The following is a 19,103-nucleotide window of genomic DNA, read 5'->3' on the forward strand; positions in this document are numbered from 1 at the left end:
AGAGCAATCTGCTCTGAGAACCTGTGACACCAATTGCTTTAAAAAGTTCTCTTTAAATTTTATTCCAAAAACACAAGCAATTTAGCTGGCGATATTAATTTGCCTCAGAAGCATCGCGGTGAATGAGAAACATCTTTTAATCTCATGCAAGAAAAGGCAGCCATCTGGCTGGCGAGAATTTCAGGGAGCAACTCTTACACTCTCCCTCTGTAAATGCAGGTCATTAAAGTAATGTGTTCATCTACATAAAACTCCAATGGAATATAAAAGGTAATATTTATATACAAACAATTTAGTCCTACAATTTAAACAGTCATTGGTTTTATGAAACATTTACTTTAGTCTATCAGATTTGCATAACTTCATTTAAAAAATATTGTGGTCATTTTTATAAGTCACATCATTCTCTCAGAAAGTAAGGGAAGGGCTGTCCTTGGACATGCAGGCTCCGATCAAAGAGCGAATGTCAAAAGGTTTCAAGGGAAAGGACATTTCGGAAAGAAGCACAGGTACTTATTACTGATATTTAGGGACTCCTCCATTTGGCAACAATGTTCATGCCTCCACCTGTATTTCTACCACTATGCTCTGACATGCCAAATGTGGTTCTTCTATCTTTTCCTTGCTTTTCCCTGATGATATACAGAATGTCTACAAAATCCAGGAGAGGTTTGTGATGCCTGAGCTTTTCCTTGAAAGAATAACACTAATGATTTTGAGTATTGACCCAGGGCTGTGGCTCATTCTTTTAAATCTGAGATGAGAAGAAAGACCAAAAACCGAGGAGAAATACAGCAAAGTCGCTGTCTTTTAATACCTCTTTTTCAGATTTGAAGATGGTGGAAAGTGTGCCAGTAGAGGTTACTGTTAGAACAAAGGATGCTGCAAAGGAAAGTGTGCCAATAAGAGGTCACCGTTACAGCAAAGGATGCTGGGAAAGTATGCCAAGGAAAGGTTACCATCAGAGCAAGACTCCGGGTTACAGACATTCTAAATGGGGCCTATTAATTCTCAGACTGTGAGTGCAATTTAAAAATTTCTCCCCAATTAAAAGCAGGGAAATGTACAATTCTCCATTGATAACGAAGCACTCCTTAGAACAGCAAAGTATTAAAAATAAAATTAGCATCCCCAGAAGAGACATCATAGTATTTGAGACTGTTGAAGAATTTGGTTTTGAACTAAACTTCTGGAACAAAATCTGAGTGGTTCTGATTCTACAGGATCGTCTAAAGACAAACAACTTCTATAACTGGTTTCCTCCTAATAACCTTTACAATAAAGAGAAAAACCAGCCTTCTCCTTGCCTGCCTATAGGAATTCAAACTTATTCAACTAACACAATCAATAAAACCAAATGTCTTTCTGAATATAAACTGGAGAATTCTCAGCATTCAGGATTGAATGGAAAAATACCTCTCCTTTTGTTCAAATAGCTGATATTACCACAATGTTGACAGAGAAAAAAATCCCATGTCTAGTTTTCAATATAGATAATCCCTAAATAAATATATTTTTCTCTGTTTGTCAATCATAGAAATACCACAGATAAGTGGGGAGAGATCTGGGAAAAACAGCCTCTCTTTAGCCAAGAGATGAAATCTCCTTGCAGAGTTCAAACCATGGCCTCCCAATATCAATGGGAACATGACAAGATTCCTTATAGGATAGGCCCCATGGGAGACCGTCCCTACATGGGTGGCCTTGCAGATAGGCAGAGAATAGCAATCAGTTTGTCTGCTCTCTACAGTTTTCACCGCCTGTCTGTGGCCCCAAGGAAAGAAGCTGCTCTCCAAAACTGCAGTGAAGTGGGTGGTAACATTTTCAGGTACCAACACAAACACACCCTTCCTACTCTCTCTTCATCTATGGATCTACCCAGTGGAGAAAGTTCCCTATGTCTGCCGGAAGGCTGTGGAGTCCAGGAGGGGGTGCTGAGGACCCAGTGTTCACAGTCTTCAGGGACGTGCAGGGCCCTGCAGTTGAGCTGAACCCTCAGATCATCCGGAGGCCTTGACAATTGCCGGGGGGTCTGCATCCCCATGAACATTCTGGCATAATTGGTTGGGGTCAGCCTGGGCATCTGCCCTTCCAGGGCTCCCTCCATGATTCTTATGTGAGCCAGAGTAGAGGACTTCTGAGCAGAGTAGTTTATGTAGATTTTTGGAGTCCAAAGAGGTAAAATCCGAGTCCACAGTCTGTCCAGCCGGGCCATTCTGGAACACCTCCTGCTGCCTTGAGCAATAGCCAATTCAGCATGAGCCAGTTGCATGCCTTACCTGGGAACTCGACAGGAGTGCATGTTTCCCAGCCCCACCCCAAACCTTCACTGGCTCCCCTGAAGTGGCCTGCTCAGGCACAGGTGCCACCTGCCCTCCTGGCCTCTCATGTGTGTCCTCTCTTGTGTGGCTGCCTCCTTTTCCTAAAGGCATCCTGCTTGGAGAAGCCCCTGCTCGGAGTACGTAGAATTGGTATCCATGCTGTGTGTAAGCCATCTTTGGGGATGTCCTGGATGGAGAGGCCACTCTCTTGTCGTCTTTGAGTGGTATTTCTTGTTCACTAGGCTGCTAGTTTTGTTTTGCAGAGCTGGGCTTCCCAGTTCCTTTTGTCTGCACTTGTCTGGACAGAGTCCCTGGGGTTGGGCTGCTGGCTGTGTCTCAGGTGGGAAATCATCAGCCACTCTGTCCACTTTGTGAGGTTGCTGCAGCAGGGACAGGTGGCAGCTGCATCAGAGTTCTTGATGTGTTGCTATTGCTCTCATATATTTCATAAGTTTGATTGAATCAATCACTCCTTTCATCATTAGAGACTGTACGAAGTTTCATTTCAGAGCTGTCATAAAAATCATCAAGCAATCTATGTGAAAGGGGTAAAAAGACTTTTAAGCCAAACTGAATATTTGGGTTGGGTGTTTATAAGTGCGATCATTGCAAAGGGACCTATATTTTGAGATGAGGAAAATGAACAATGCTCTTACTTAACTTTGGTAAACTCGATAAGGTACCCTGCTGATAAATCAAGAAGGAAGGATGTCAGAATATTTTCCCCAGGTGGGCAAGGGGCAGGGAGAAGGAGGGAGAAATGGGCTTGAGAGGATACTGAGCAGCAGATTTTTATGCTTGGAAGGGGAGTTTTCTCTTCACAGCTGGAATTTAAGTCTAGAGATCAGTGCCTCATTCTCCAGAGAGCAGCTATCATTTTTTACAGTTCATTTTTTATGGAGAAAGTTTTAATCTGTTCATTTAAAGACACGTTGTGATCAATAATCAAGCTCAGGCACTTAAAATTAGAAACCATATCTAAAGGAGCATTAGTTCCAGAAGATTTAGATTTTTATATGCCACTCAACTTTTGCTTCTTAGAGACAAAGGCAGAAAACACCTCTCTGGTTTTCCTCACTCTTTAAGGATGCTGTGTGGCGAGAATATAATAAACTGAATTCTTAGAGCCGGACAAACAGGCTGCCACCTGCAGAATGTGGGGTGTGACAACCATGCTTGTTTTCATCTGTCCCTTGCTCCATGCAGGGACAGGGTTTGTTGGCCATGTGCTACTCAACCTTAATCTATGGTTTTAAAGGTCAGTTTTCACTGATGAGGTGAAACGATCACTTTCTATAGTTTCATTCAGTCTTCAAGGGTGATATTATTGGTGGGTTTTTAGGAGTAGATTTTACTGTGATTCATTTTCTGGTTCCATGACTTCCCAGAGAGATAAGCTAACTGAGTAGTTCCTCTTACCTTGCTGTATTAGTTTCCTAAGACTTGTAGCTCATAACCCAAAACAGAGTGACTTGAAACAATGGGACTGCATCTCTTAGGGTTCTGGAGGTCCAAATCCTGAAGTAGAGGTGTCAACAGGGACTTGCTTCCTCTGGAGACTCGGCCAGATGGGGGGGACCCTCCTTCACCTTTTTCAGCTGCGGGCGGCTGCAGTGATCCATGGCGTTCCTTGGCTTGTGTGCTGGTGATCTCTGCCTCTGCTCTCAAGTGACCTTCTCCTCTGGGTGTGTGTCCCCAGACCTCCTCTGCCTCCCTCTTAGTAGGATACATGTAGTCACACTTGGAGGCTCTGGTAGGATGGGCACCTCCACCTGCCCTCCTTCACTTAGTCCTGCCTCATGAGGCTGCTGCACTCACGGGCCTGGACCTCTCTTTTGGGGGCACCGTCCAGCTTTCTCTATATGAGGCCATGCCATCATGTCCCCTGTTTCTGAGAACCTATTGTTCACCCTCTGTCGGGGGTGGGTTCCCTCGTAACTCCACTTTGAGGAGTACGTTCCAAGTGTGAACTCTGAGATTTGGAGAAAAGCTTTCCTACAAAGGTTATTTTTGGAAACAGTTCTCACAGCAGAATCCTCTGGAAACACCCCGGACATCCCACGAAGGGGAGCCATCTAGCTGACGGCGTGACTATTAGGCATCCTGTCACATGTGCATTGAAGTGCTCGTTATTTTTAAAAAGAGCCATGGTTGTGGTGGTAAGCAATGGCTTGGGAGCAAACTAGCGTCCATGGACACCCCAACAGGGGAAAAAATGTCAGATAAAAAAAAGGTTAGTGGGACACAGCAATAGTTGACTGCTGTTTTCTGTGACCGTTGGGATATTAGCTGCTATTTCTTCTTCTCCCTTCTTTTTTTTTTTTTTTTGTGTGTGTGTGTGTCTTTTTAATGAAGAAAACCTTCAGATATAAGATCTCATTTAGTCTGCACTGTCTTTTCAGCAGTGTGACAGGTTATTTCTTGATACTTACTGGGTTGATTGTCCTGATTTTCTTGTCTGGGGGCATTTTATTAGGTGGACCCTCCTCACAGTTCTCTGGACTTGTCCACAAAGGCTCAGGCAGTGCCCTGGAGCAGGCTTTCCTGGTGCTCTTCCCTGGTGTGTCCTAACACCCAGGGTTGCCGATGCATTTTGGATGGTCTGTGGCCACAGAGGCTGGTTTTTTTTCTTTTTTCTTTTTTTTTTTTTGTGCAAAGTCAGTTTGCTCATGAGGGTGGGAGGAGTGTGTGGGTAATTCTCCCCTTTTGGTGCATTTGAACTAGTTTTTTTTTTTTTTTTTTTTTTTTTAATCTTTAACGTAGTTTTTTTCTCTCTCCAAGATTTCAACTAAAATATCTAGAAAGGAAATTTCGCTTTCAAAGGACTTTCAGGGCCCATGAATTTTCTTGGTAATTTTGATGACTCTGCTTGAGACCAAAGGAACTGATTTTGTTTCATGCTATGTTCAATATCAAAATTACTATCATTATTATTATTTTGGTACTAGGGATTGAACTTAGGGGCCCTCAACCACTGAGCCACATCCTCAGCCCTATTTTGTAATTAGAGACGGCGTCTCACAGCCTTTTGCTGAGGCTGGCTTTGAACTTGTGATCCTCCTGCCTCAGCCTCCTGAGCCACTGGGATTGCAGGTGGCTTAAAATTATTTTTGAAGGAAAAATAATCAGGCTGCACCTCCCCTCTGCAGACTTCAGGGCCGTCTTGCCTCCCACCCAGGGGAAAGCCAAGAGCTCTCTCCCTCTCCTGTGTACTCTGCTGCTTCTGATCTGCCCACTTCTGGGCTTTCAGCTCTAGGTGTCCCGCAGGCAGAAGGCCTCCAACCAGCATATTGCTTTTGAAGGATGGGGTGACCTCACTTAGGCCAGACAGGGACACGCCTGCGTGCCTCAGAAAGGGGACTGTGTTTTTAATGGAGCCTTCAAGAAAGCAGACGCCCAACTCTGTATTAGTTTCCACGGAGCTTGCTTGTGATCAGTCTGTGTGACAACTCGGGGACCCATGTGTGCAGGGGATCAGGGGCTTGAGAAATGCTAGAAACCTGAAGCTCCCAGCTCATTGCCGAAGAGCGCAGCCCACCTAGGCCATTCGCATGTGTGTTTCTGAGTCTGTGTTCCCATGTCAGGGAAGTGAGGTTAACAATAATGACATTGATCAACATCTGCTCTGCTCACACTCAAGCGTCACCTTAAATACCACCAGGTCCATTTAAAGAAAATTCAAACCCTGTACAGACCTGGGCCCTCTTGTGCCGATGGTGTCCTGGATCTGGACACTAGGGAAGGAGGCTCCAGACCTCCAGGTTTTTGTCTTAGAAAACCTTTCCTGTTCCCAAATTGCCAATCAAGTTGTGCAGGTTCACTTCCGCCCACGCTTCCTGCTGGTCACAGTGACGTGGCAGCACCCATGGGCTCTTTGAGACCCTTTATAACTCAAAGTGGTTACATGGTTATCAGCTCAGTGTGCAAACACCCAGTCTGGAGGTGTGAACGGTGGTCCTTGTCTCCTAGGAGCACTGGCAGGGGGCGTGTTTGGGGAAGGTGAGTTCCCAAAAGTTCGCAGAGGACTAAAGAAGAGAAGTTTTTTTTTTTTTTTTTTTTTTTTTAGTACCAGGGATTGAACCCAGGGGTGCTTAACCACAGAGCCACATCCCTAGCCTTATTAATATTTTATTTAGAGACGGGGTCTTGAGAAATTGCTTAGGGCCTCGCTAAGTTGCCGAGGTTGGTTTTGAACTTGAGATCTTCCTGTCCCAGCCTCCCGAGCTGCTGGGATCACAGGTGTGTGCCACCGTGCCTGGTGAAGAGAAGATTCTTACCAGGTGAAGGCAGTTCTTTCTCCTCTGGAGCCAACGAGCACCTGATGAAGGACCAGGGCTGTCATGGTGCCAAGGTGGGACGGAGGCTCCGCCCTGTGAACAGACTGGGGTGTCCAGCTGCAGCTTAATCACGGATCCCTTAGCAACCAGGACAGTGTTTCCAGTGGAGCAAGAAGAATGTGGCTTGGTGACAGCTCGAGGAGCTTTATGAACGGTGAGGAAAGCTGCACCTGGGTAGAGGACCTGGGCAAGGGCCTTTCACCCCAGCCATCCCAGCATTTGGGCTGCTTCTCTCATGATGGGGAGAAATGTTTTCATTAAATGATTCCTAGAGAAGTTAAGGTCTCATGAAAGAGTCATGACATCGGTCATGAAGCATTGATCTGCTCCCAGGGAGGGTCTTGTCCCTAGACAGGGCCTTGGGATTGTCCGGTGGCACCGGTGAGAGCCCTTGTCACTTTCCCTTGACACTGACTCTCTTCACAGGGGCCTCCTGCAGACAGGAGTTCTAGAGAAAATCCAAAGTTACACAGAGGACAGAGGAAGGTACACTTTGGAACATGAGATGATATGTACGGAGATGGGAGAGAGGTTTCCTTTGTGATGTTTTATGGCTTGTTATAAACCTCTAAAAAAATGTGAAGCTTTCTATTACATGTTTTCGTACTTTCCTGCAGACTGTTCTTACCATTGACTTTGTAAAATGAAATCAAGTGTTATTCATGAAGCTCCATATTCAGAAGGGTGCCTGTGGTCACTTACGCATATTATTACCTCTGTATCACCCTAAAAAGGTGACACCTGTGCTTTACATTTTGTTGTGTAGGTGGGAAATAACTAGCTGTGTGGTTTATTTAGATCTGTGGAAACCAACAGGCTCCAACTCATTTTTCATTGATATTGAAAGGAATTTGCAAAGAGAACCACAGATGTGTGCAGAGGATGTACTTATCCTACCTTAATTAAAATTACAATTTTATTCATTTGTTTTCTTCTTCTTCTTCTTCTTCTTCTTCTTCTTTTTTTTTTTTTGATACAGGGGATTGAACTCAGGGGCACTTGACCACTGAGCCACATCCACAGCCCTATTTTGTATTTTATTTAGAGACAGGGTCTCACTGAGTTGCTTAGTGCCTCAATTTTGCTGAGGCTGGCCTTGAATTCATGATCCTCCTGCCTTTGCCTCCCAAGTTGCTGGGATAACAGGTATGTGCCACTGCACCTGGCTCATTTGTTTTCTTCTTTCTTTCATGTTGTACCATGAAAGTCATGAAATTTAGATAAAAAAGTCAGCGGATTATTTCTTTCATGGCTTCTCCCGCAAAACTGCACCTATTAATATAGACATTTCTAAATTACTAACTGGGACCATGGTGCATACCTGTAATCCCAGTGACTTGGGAGGCTTAGGCAAGAAGGTCATAAGTTCAAGGCCAGCCTTAGAAACTTAGCAAGAACCCTGTCTCAAAAAAAAAAAAAAAAAAAAAAAGGTCTAAGGATGTGGCTCAGTGGTTAAGTGCCTCTGAGTACAGTTCCTGGTACCAAAAAAAAAAAAAAAAAAAAAGAAAGAAAGAAAGAAAGAAAAGAAAAGAAATAAAACCTCCCAAACAACAAAATAAATAAATAAATAAACAAACAAATTAATTAATTAATCAATAAAACAAAATACAAGAAATTTCTAGCTTACTAAATATATGAGACTGGGTTTCAGCATCGTTTGGGATCAGACTCTTATTTTCTTGGAAAGAAAATAGTAAGTTTAGTCGCTTACAGACACGTTGCTAAAAAAATCTCTGGGCAGCACAAATAGCAGTTCAGCCTTGGTGGGAAGTTCAATGTTTTAAACTTTAGCTCCCCAATGCACTCTCTCCTGTGTCTGGGCTGTTCTGATGGAGGAGTAAGTCTCATTCATTCGTCCAGTCAATATTTGCTGATGACTGACCCCAGGTATGGCTTTGTACCATGTGAGGGGTGTCAAGAGTCCAGTGTGCATGACTTGACCAGACAGAAAGGCTCTCAGAGTCAGAACCTGCCCTCCCTCCCTCGGCCTTGGACCCCCTGTGGTGACTAGAACACCCTCCCCAGTGGCTTTCAGCCCTGCTCACCCACTAACGGATGGGCTGGTTCTGAGGGCTGGTGCAGTCAGTGTCAAGGGCCAACACAGGTATTGTTGTACTTATCCTATCTTAATTAAAATTACAATTTTATTCATGTATTATTAAGTACCAATACTATGTATTAGTATGGTATTGCTGACCATGACAGGTTCCCTTTCGGCTCAGCAAAGCAGTTCAGGCACGGGCTGGAGAGGGCGCCAACACCCTACTGCCTGTGTGGGACTCCGTCTCTCATGGATCCATTCTCTCATCTTCCTTTTCAGCCACCTGTATGTTTCTCCCATCAATACTCATGGTGCCTAATTTATGCAGGCACCAACTATGCCAGCTATGGAATATGCCATGTAAAATAAGACAGGCTCCCTGCCTGCAGGAAACAGACGGGAGGGTTAAATTCTAAGAGGGAATGAGGCCTCTGAGGACAGATAACACAACACACTAACAACACACAGCCTCAAATACATTATTTCTAGGCTCTGAGTACACGTCCTGTCTCTCACCAAACTGACATGCAGTGTTATCAGTGGTATGCTGATAAAGATTGGCTCTCAAAACAAACAAACAAACAAACAAACAAGCAAACAAATAAATAATAGGGCTGGGGCTGTGGCTCAGTGGCAAAGCCTAGCATGTGTGAGGCACTGGTTTTGATCCCCAGCACCACGTAAAAAACTAAGTAACAAAATAAACTAAAAATATATATAAAAAAAATAAAGTTGTAGCCTTTGCTAATTTCCACAGTGTAAATACTGCAGCTGTGGACAATTCCAAGCCACTATTGCAAGGGTGCTGAGTGCAGACTTGGGAAGAGGGAAAGAGTTTGGGCAGAAGAGAAACACATTGCTTATTTGTGTTCCCCCGTACAGATATAATAGGGGTAAATAATTTCAAGGGCATAAATAATAGTAAGATAATTAGGCCAGGTGAGTTTTGAGTATTTATTACTTTTGTTTTAGTATAATCAGGTAGTTGTAAATTTATGTAATTTCATTTTTAATAATGACTGCAGTTTCAAAATTGCCTGGAGATTCAATAATCCTCTCTCAGGCCTAGCTGGTTCTAGGATGCCTCTGTTCCAGGCTCAGTCATCATATACAGTGTACCTCCTGCGCTGTTCCATAGACTGTGACTCCTGTGTCTTTGTGTCCTCAGAGCCTCACTCTCCAAAGAGCATCGGGTGCTATTAATTCATTGAGTTAGAAGGCTTCCTCTGTATTTGTGTATGAAGGTCCTTTATTTTTGAACATTATTTAAGCCTGAGGTTGAATTTTTGTTTTTGTACAGGACAGAAAGCAGATGAGCACATCCATTATCAGATGGGCTCTTTGCAAAGCCTTTGTACAAATAATGCATGTTACAGATGCTTATGGTCTTGAATCATTAGCATAACATATGTTCCCACTCAAAAATGGCAAATGTGCCTCTGTTCAAAATAGCTCATGCCTTAGTGTTCGCATCTTTGTCTTATGCTCAGGTTCTGACTATGGTGGGAGCACAAGTACGTCCACGCCAAAGGATGTGTTCTAATGCCAATCACTCTGGCATGAACCAGACCAGACTGTTAGGAGCGGGTGGCATTATTTCTGTCATTGTCATGGTCACCATTGCCCTGTCTTCATCATCATTACCAACAAATACTGTTTATTGGGGGCCATCGTGTGCATCTCACCATGACAGATACCATGCAAATCAAGTGGCATGGAACCATCCCTTGAAGGTCACAGCTCAGCATAGAAGCAAACACTTTGGAAAACAAATTCCTGCAATTTCAGTGCAGGAGACAGGACATGGTGATGGCGGTAGGACCTGAGGAGAGGGATGTTGCAGGGAAAGAGAGTGGCCTGAGCAGGGAAGAGGCAGGGAGGCATTAGGAGAGCCTCAGAAGGATCCAGTAGTAGAGTGTGAGTGGAGCAGAGAGGAGATAGGCTCAGCCAGGGAGGAAGATGAGGGATGGAGAAGGAGGGAGGGAGGGAGACAGACGAGCGAGGGGAGAGAGAGACGGATGGGAGAGAAGGGGGGGGGAGAGAGAGAGAGAGAGAGAGAGAGAGAGAGAGAGAGAGAGGAGGAACAAAGAGAGAGGAGGGAAGGAGAGAGAAAGAGCAAGCGAGCGAGAGAGAGAGACAGGGACAGAGAGAGGGAGAGGCAGGGAGAGAAAGGGACAGAGAGAGAAGAGAAATGATGGAGAATAGAGAAAGCACTGCAGCCAGGCAGAAGACAAAGCAAGGCATAGAAGTAGGCAGGTGGGTGAGTGGGCTCTGGGGAGGGAGCAAGCGGGTGAGGGGCATCTTCAAGGTCTGTGGGTACCTCTTCCCCCCTCCTTTGTGCCCTCTGTCCTGCTTCCACTACGTAGATTTGGGATGAAGGTCTAAGTGAGTTGAAGAGAACAGGCAGCTACTGAACCCCACCCCGCGGGACAGGTGTGGATTAACCCTGGGGGGTCCGGGGGAGGTCTCCCCTCAGCCCGCCAGACCGGGGACATCACGATGTCCCAGACTTGTACTCTCTTCCAGAATCAGACTAGAATCTTTCCCCAGGCAGGACACTGCTTGAAAACCCCCGGAGGGTGGTGCAGTGTGGACTTTCATTTTTCAAGAGATTTTTATTAAAAAAAAAGAAAAACCTGACTTTTGAGGGTCTGTACTACCATGGATAGCCCCACCACCAGCAAATAAAGCTCGGGTTTTGTAGCCCCTGTTTAATTTACTGTCTATTGATGTTTAAGATCCCAGAGACAACAAAATTTCATTTCATTTCTGTAGCATTAATTTACTTCATTTTTCTGGGGAGTCAGAGAGTTAATTTAGAAACCCAATGCTATCTTAGGGCACAAGAGAATTTCTGTTAAAGTGAAAATTGCTGCTTTTTTTCTTTCTCTCCATGAATAGATGAAAACATTACAAAGGAGGAATACATTTTCTTCTGAAAGATGAGCTATTTGACGACTACGGGCTGTTCCCTTTGATACAGAAATCAGTGCTTTGATTTATTGTCATTAGGCCGTCTTCTTGCTCTGCCGAGCCAGGAGCAATCAAAGCCAGGGAAGTAAATGGCACTATTTTTCCTGTAGCCATTCGGTAATTTCCCACGAGAATTTGGAATCACAGTTCTTTGGGGCTGATGTTTCATCTGCCCTGTAGCCTCAGAAAGCTTGCAAGAGGCCACTAAGATGGTGGTCTATGGTAGAGCCAGAGGCAGGGGTAGAAAGAGGAAGCCCTGGGGTGTCCCCTGTCCTCCGGGACTGGCAATGCTGACTTCTTTCCTTGGCTCTGTGCTTTCTCACATTGCCTGATGTCCCCACTGGTGATTGCAAGTGGAACTTAATCTCTCTAACCCTCCGGCTTTTGCTCTATTCTCCAGAGTTGAGTACATCAGCTCTTTAGTTTTTAGTAGGTGAAGAGCCTACATTCAGTCAATCGAGCTCCCAGGACGCTCTGGGGCGTCTCTCTGTTGGGGAACACCTGGGATGGCTGCACTTGGACTGGGGATTGTGAGGGATGACCCATGCTCCCCTTCCATTCCCAGATCCTGCAGTGGTGATGGGCAGCTGAGGACCTCATGATCCTTGCTAAGATAGTGGGCTTGGTTTTCCTTGGGCTTCATTCTCCCTGTCTCCTCCCCAGCCTCTTTCCTCCTGTGTCCTGTGAGACCAGCCTTCTCACCTCCTGAGTAGTTTCAAACATGTCCACGCAATGGGTCTTCAGGCAGTTAGGTTGTTAGCATTTGGGGGTTGCGCCTTTGCTTAGAGACCACATTTGCAAGCGATCCTGTTTTCCTTGGGTTATAAACTACAGGTCAGTATATTTATCCAAGTGTCCAAGAGGCCTTTGGATTCACTCTTGGCTTAGGTGTTCCATGACCACTTGTCATTACTGTCCTCAGGAATGGCTTTGGATGGGGCTACGGCTCTTTTAGGCAGACTCCAGCTCCTGTGCCTCTTCCCCACCCTGTGACTACTTTCTAAACCAAAGTCACAGAAACGATCCTGTAGTGGGGACAGCATCCGCGGGGTGTCAGAACTGAAGTTGGGGGTGGGAGCGTGGAGAAACAGATCTTGGGCATCAGAACAAGGTGTGGGGAGAGCGGGGCCGTGCCTGCCTCGCGTGGGGCTTGTCCCTAACTAGCAGGCTCTCTGTGAGGGAGATGAGATGCCCCTTCTGCAAATTCCTCCTCCTCCTGCTCACCCTGCGGTTTCTCCCTCTCTGAGACTAGCATTTGGGGGCTTTGAAACTTCTAGAATGAATATATCTCTGGGTCCAGGGGGAGTGGCTTCTCTTGCAGCTGAAAGTCCACATCCGTCCCTGGCTGATTGTCAGGCTTTAGTGAAAAGCAAGAGGCTGGAGGAGCAAGCGCCTGTTGATCGCCTGGGGGCGATTGTGGGGCCCATTCGAACAATGACTAGACTATTCAGGAATGGCAGGCCCAAGCCAGGGGTGGTGTTTGTCTGAAGCCAGGTGCTTGCCCTCTCTAGGCAGCTTTACTTCAAGCACATGCAATAAAAAGTGTGAGGATGTGAGTTGCCTGTGGAAGACAGGCGCTGGGCTCCAGGTCCCCCGTGGCAGGAGCCGTGTTTCTCTGAGCTCGCTCAGGACAGGGATGTGGGTCAGGGCCTGCTGTTTTGCTGTCCCCACTGGGGACCACAAGCTGACTTTTGGAAGAGGATGGCCAGGCGGGCTCTTACCTGGCGATCTTGTCCGTGCAGGACATGGTGACCAGCTGCTCCCCCAGCAGGATGCCGTCCCACGTCTGGACTGCACTGGGGCCCCGGACAGGGACTGTGCCTTCCCCAGACTCTATCTTGGTGCGCAGGTGCCCACGGAACTTCCTGACGATGTGTTTGCTGCTGTTCACTAGGAAAGAAGAGGTGGTGGTGAGAGGTGGCAGACACAGCCACCCAGAGACATGAGGGCTCTGTGGGCTGAGAGGGAAGCATGGCAGGCTGCATCCAAGGGTCTCGGCAGAGATTGAGTCCAAGAGGCAGGTTTTAGAAGTAACAGAAGCTGATGGTGGGGACATGGTAAAGAGATGGGCTTCACAGTACGGAGATTTCTCAGAAAACTTGGAATGGGACGACCATTTGACCCAGTTATCCCACTTTTTTGGTATACACTCAAGGGACTTAAAATCAGCAGACCACAATGATGCAGCCACATCAATGTTTATAGCAGCTCAACTCACAATAGCTAAACTAGGGAATCAACTTAGGTGCCCTTCAACTGATGAATGGATAAAGAAAATATGGTGCATATACACAATGGAATATTACTCAGCCATAAAGAGGAATGGTATTATGGCACTTGCTGGTAAATGGATGGAACTGGAGACTATCATGCTAAGTGAAATAAGCTAATCCCCTAAAACCAAAGGCTGAACATTCTTTCTTATATATGGATGCTAACACACAATAAGGGGTGAGGGAAGGGAAGAATAGAAGTTCATTGGATTAGACAAAGAGGAATGAAAGGAAGGTAGGGGGGATGGGAATAGGAAAGACAGTAGCATGAATCAGACATGAATTTCCTGTGATCATAGATGAATACACAACTAGTATAACTCCATATCATGTTCAACCACAAAAATGGGATCCTAATTAGAATAAGTTATACTTTATGCGTGTATAATATGTCAAAATACACTCTACTGGCTGGGCTCGGTGGCACATGCCTGTAATGTCAGCAGCTCAGGAGGCTGAGGCAGGAGAATTGAGTGTTCAAAGACAGTCTCAGCAGAAATGAGGTACTAAGCAATTCAGTGAGACCAGGTCTCTAAATAAAGTACAAAATAGGGCTGGGGATGTGGCTCAGTGGTTGAGTGCCCCTGAGTTCAATCCCTAGTACTCTCCCCTCCAAAAAAAAAAAAAAAAATCACTCTATTGTCATGTGTATCTAAAAAGAACAGCAACAACAAAAAGAGATGGGCTTCAGAGCAATGCTGCTAGCAAGGGTCAGCCACTGTCCTGTAAGGGCAGAGAGCAAACATCTCAGAGACTAACACTATTCTGTCTCTGCCACCGTCACCCAACTCTGCTACTAAGGTGCACAAAGTGCAGGCAGCCTTGGATCACACGCCATGAATGAGCATGGCTGCGTTTCCCAACACTTGATTTATGGGCGCTGAAATCTGAACATATAATTATCACATCTGACTTTCACATCATGAAGTACTGTTGACCCTCCATATCCACGGGTTCTACATCTCTGGATTCCACCAAGGTTCAAAAAAATCTGGAAAAAAAAAATCCTGACTGTACTGAACAGACACAGACATTTTCTCTTGTCATTGTTCCCTGAGCAACACAGTGTCACTGCCATTTACAAACCACGGACATTGCATTAGGAGGGGTCAGTAATCTAGGGATGATTTAGAGCTGATGTGAGGTTGTGCAAAAATTAGACACAAACCCAACATCATTTGATAGAAGGAACTTGAGCATCCATAGATTTTGGTATCCATGGGGTGGGGGGTCTTGGAACCAATCCTCCATGGTTACCAGGGGATGGCCATATTATTCCTTCCACTTTTTCCAGCCATTAAAAAATTGTGAGAACGTGCTTAGCTTTGGGGACATGTAGAAACAGGTGGTGAGCTATGAAAACTTGGGAAAGTGAATTACATTCTACAACGTGGTTACTTCCTCTTGCCGTAGGGAGAGTCATCTCATCTCACTCCCGGGCCACGGGGATTAAACGAGGTGGCATGTGTGAGGGTGGGGTGTAGCTCAGAGCGCCCCAGTGTCTCTCGAGTGCCTCTTATTATGGAGGCCTCTATGGGGTAGGGATTTTTCTAGGCATAGAAATGACAAGCCTCAAGGTTCTGGGTTCTTATCCTTCCAGGGCCCTATTGACACACATCCACCTTCATACGTTATACCACATCCCGATAGTTATTTGGAGAACCAGCAAGAACAAGGGAAGCCTTACACTGTTTTTTTTTTCTTTCTCTAGAAATTCTATATATAAGTCTAGGTTATTTTGTATGACAGAAATGGTTAATTGCTTTGCACATTAAATATATATAAAAGAGCCTAGTGATTCCAACATTTACACACTTGTAGTGACATGAATAGATATTAGATGCTTTCTCTAAGAAGTTTCTATTGAAGTTTCAGAAGTTGTGTAGATGGAGTTTTCTCCTCATTTACTTGCACTAAAGTGGTGAACAGGTTTTTCTTTGGTCTTGTCATTGTTCCCTGAGCAATGTCAAGACATTTTTTTTTTTAAATCTGACACACTAGAGTAATTTCCACTGCACTTTCTTATTAGTTCCAAGAGCTGAAGTTCTTACTTCATTGTACCTAGAGGGTATCTTTTGGAAAGACTCTCAAGAAGGGAGTCAACTTTTGAGAGGTTTCAAATCACTTTTTCATCCTGCAACAAACCAGTTACTTTGTGAGCTCCAGTTGGGATTTGTCTGGGAGTCATCTACAGAAGGAGGAACCAAGGAGAAAAGTGCAGCCTGGGGAGACTCCTTCTTTATGGCATTAAATGGCACTGGTGATCAGACGGTGAGGATGGCGGCAGTGAGTGTGGAGGTGGCAATGGTGATGATAGTGGTGACAAGGATGGTGATGATAGTGGTGATGATGGTGATATTGGTGATGATGGTGAGGATAATGGTGATGATGGTGATTGTGATGATTGTGGTGATGGTGATGATGATGGTGATTGTGATGATTGTGGTGATGGTGATGATGATTGTGGTGATGGTGATAATGATGTAATGGTGGTAATAATGGTGATGATGACAATGACACAGTGATGATGACGGTGATGATGGTAACAATGGTGATGAGGGTGATGGTGATTGTGATAATGGTGATGGTTATGAGCATGATAATGATTGTGACAGTAACAATGACCACGATGGTGGTAAAGGTAATGCTGATGGTGCAGTGAGAACGATGGTGATGGTGATGATGACAAATTGAATAGAAAGTGATTCACATGACTCAAAAATGCTTGCGTGCACCTTAGTTTAACCTGAACATCTACACGATCCAGGTGGGGTCTCAGTGGACTCTCTGTGGTGGACAGCATTGGAGATGGAGAAGCTGGTGTGCCTCTCAGTTTCTGCACTGTTACTTCAGGGGATGTGGTTCTTGATGTCTAATTCTGTAAATCATGGTGTCTTCACAGTCTCCTAATACTTCAATTACAGCATCATTCCCCAGACCTCAAATGTTGCCTGTCATATTGCAAAGCCTTTCTGGCTTCTCACCGTCTTTAATGTCATGACGGCAAGAGGCCTGGCTCGAATTAACAACTGGTTTCTGGGAGGAAACCCAGAATCTCAGGCTAGAGTCCCTCAAGAGCCAGGTGCACGAGCTTTCTGAGAGTGCTCATTCTGGAAGGAGTCACATCTCTGCCGCCTTCTGTAGCACACGCCCCCCACGGGCTCGTTGGTCCCAGGGTGGGCGTCAGGGTTGGTGGACTTGGGGAGACAGTTCCCCTGCCTCTGTCTTGGCTAATGGTGAAAGGCAGGAGGGAGCTGAAGAAGCCACTTCAAGCAGAATGAAATGTCAATCCCCAGCCACTGCTGGGGACTGAACCTAAACCACCTGTGGTGGATTGATGCTGTGCCCGGGACAGTGCAAGTGTGAAATGTCAACACCTTGCCTGTCATGCACACAGAGCTACTTTCAAATGCATCAGAACATTCTAGGCCAATCCTGATATTCCAAATCATCAGACTCATCATTATAGTGCTTATTAGTCTAAAATTGTTATCTTTTGGGGTTGACAAAGTAGATTAGTGATATGTTTTTAAATTTTTTTCTTCAAGTGAATATTTTATGTTTAGGGGAGAATCTAAAGGAGGTGACAATAAAATGACAATTTAAGACATTGACCTCCAAGTGGAGTTATCTTAAAAAAACAAACAAACAAAAAAAAGCCAAACATGGCATAGGGGCAGAGACAAAGCAAAACCAAAAAACAACCCCCCGCCCAAGCCGCAAAACCCCATAAAGTTACAAGAAAGAAAGAAAATACTTTTAAACATCAAATGAAAGATTTCCAAACTGTTTCCAAAAGCAATATTGCAGAAAATATATCTGTGAAGCAATCCACTACTTTTTGTAATCATGAAACCTGTAATAATTGCCACGTGGTCATGTAGGTGACCTTTGTCATCATTTGATGATGACGATGGTAGTGATGATGTCAAATTATGAGACTATTTAAATCCATTATCGTGCAATGAACAACTATTATATACTGCACATCTCCATAACTCAGTAGGATGTCTGAAGAAAGGAATTTAAGAAACTGACTTCCTACGGGATCTTGGTTCGCCCTCCTCATCTGCTCTTCTATAATGAGTGGAACTGGCTTGGCGTGAACATGCTAGGCACTTAGCACACCTTGGCAGATAAATGGAAGATGTAATCCTGCTCTTTTCCAAGGCATCTTGTGGGAGATAGTTTGGAAAATCTAATCTGTTAAATTCTTGGAAAATGGTCAGAAGAACTGAATTTACCAGGTGATTTAAAAGTCATTCTAAGAGGGAAGAACGTTGCAGCGAGGGGGTTGGTGATTTGGGAGGGGGACAAAATTTGCTCCAGCCACAGTGAGGTGCCCTGGATCCTTCTGGTCTTACATTGAGGATCTTATAAGAACTGCTCGACTCTAACTCAGGCCTCCGAGGTACTGAGAAATGGCATTGTGTCCTGTGAATCTGGAGGGAATCTTGTCTCTCCTTGGTGGCAGTTGGTGCCCCCAACCCTCAAGAGAAGTGTTCAGAGTCCTGATTCTGACCTTGTAAATAAAAACAAACAAAATCCCAAACAGCACAGTTCTCCTGGTTGTGCAAAAGAACATCTTTAGGCATTTTTCTCCACCTGGACTTATCGACCCTCTAGATCCAGGAGGAAGTCATAGCACTTAGCAATTTTGAATGGCCTGAGATTGAGAAGCTATGCCTTGGGTGAGATCAGAGACCTTAGTTTGCAGAAGCTGTCTCGGGAACAACTTTTCCTTTACAGTGCATGCAACACATCAGGAAAAGCCTTTTTCACCTGCCCACGCTGTTGCATGGTGGAGTCCTGCCACAGAGCCTTGTTAGCCTTTGCAGGTACTCTGCCATTCCGTCCTTCCTCAAAGACCTCTCCACTAAGCCTGCAAGAAACAAACTTGACAGAAAACTTTCTTATTATGCTCTGTTCTGTGTCCCTTCAATCATTAAAGAGGAAGGGGGAACAATCCAGACCACCTGTTCAAGCTCCTTAGCTTCTCTTAGACATAGGAAAGCCCTAGATATTTTTTGATTCGGATGCTTCAGAACCTGTTGAGTGTTTGTGTGTGCACATACTTGTGCATGTATGTTTGTGCATCTGTGCTCAGGCACATGAGCCAGAGAAGGAGAGGCAGGGGCGGGGGGATCGTAGCCCAGCT

The 19,103-nt window shown here is 45.1% G+C and overlaps 1 protein-coding gene across 3 annotated transcripts in view; it reads right to left on the reverse strand.

Annotated features, from left to right (window-relative positions):
- Adarb2 (adenosine deaminase RNA specific B2 (inactive)) overlaps nucleotides 1-19,103 on the reverse strand; it is a 476,386-nt gene that overhangs the window by 23,169 nt on the left and 434,114 nt on the right. For all 3 annotated transcript variants that reach the window (XM_076831487.1, XM_076831486.1, XM_076831488.1), the window contains one exon: nucleotides 13,394-13,562. In XM_076831487.1, coding sequence (XP_076687602.1) covers nucleotides 13,394-13,562 — 169 coding nt within the window. The remainder of the gene's footprint in view (nucleotides 1-13,393; nucleotides 13,563-19,103) is intronic.

The sequence above is a fragment of the Callospermophilus lateralis genome, chromosome 13 (assembly GCF_048772815.1).
Source record: "Callospermophilus lateralis isolate mCalLat2 chromosome 13, mCalLat2.hap1, whole genome shotgun sequence".
NCBI lineage: Eukaryota > Metazoa > Chordata > Mammalia > Rodentia > Sciuridae > Callospermophilus > Callospermophilus lateralis.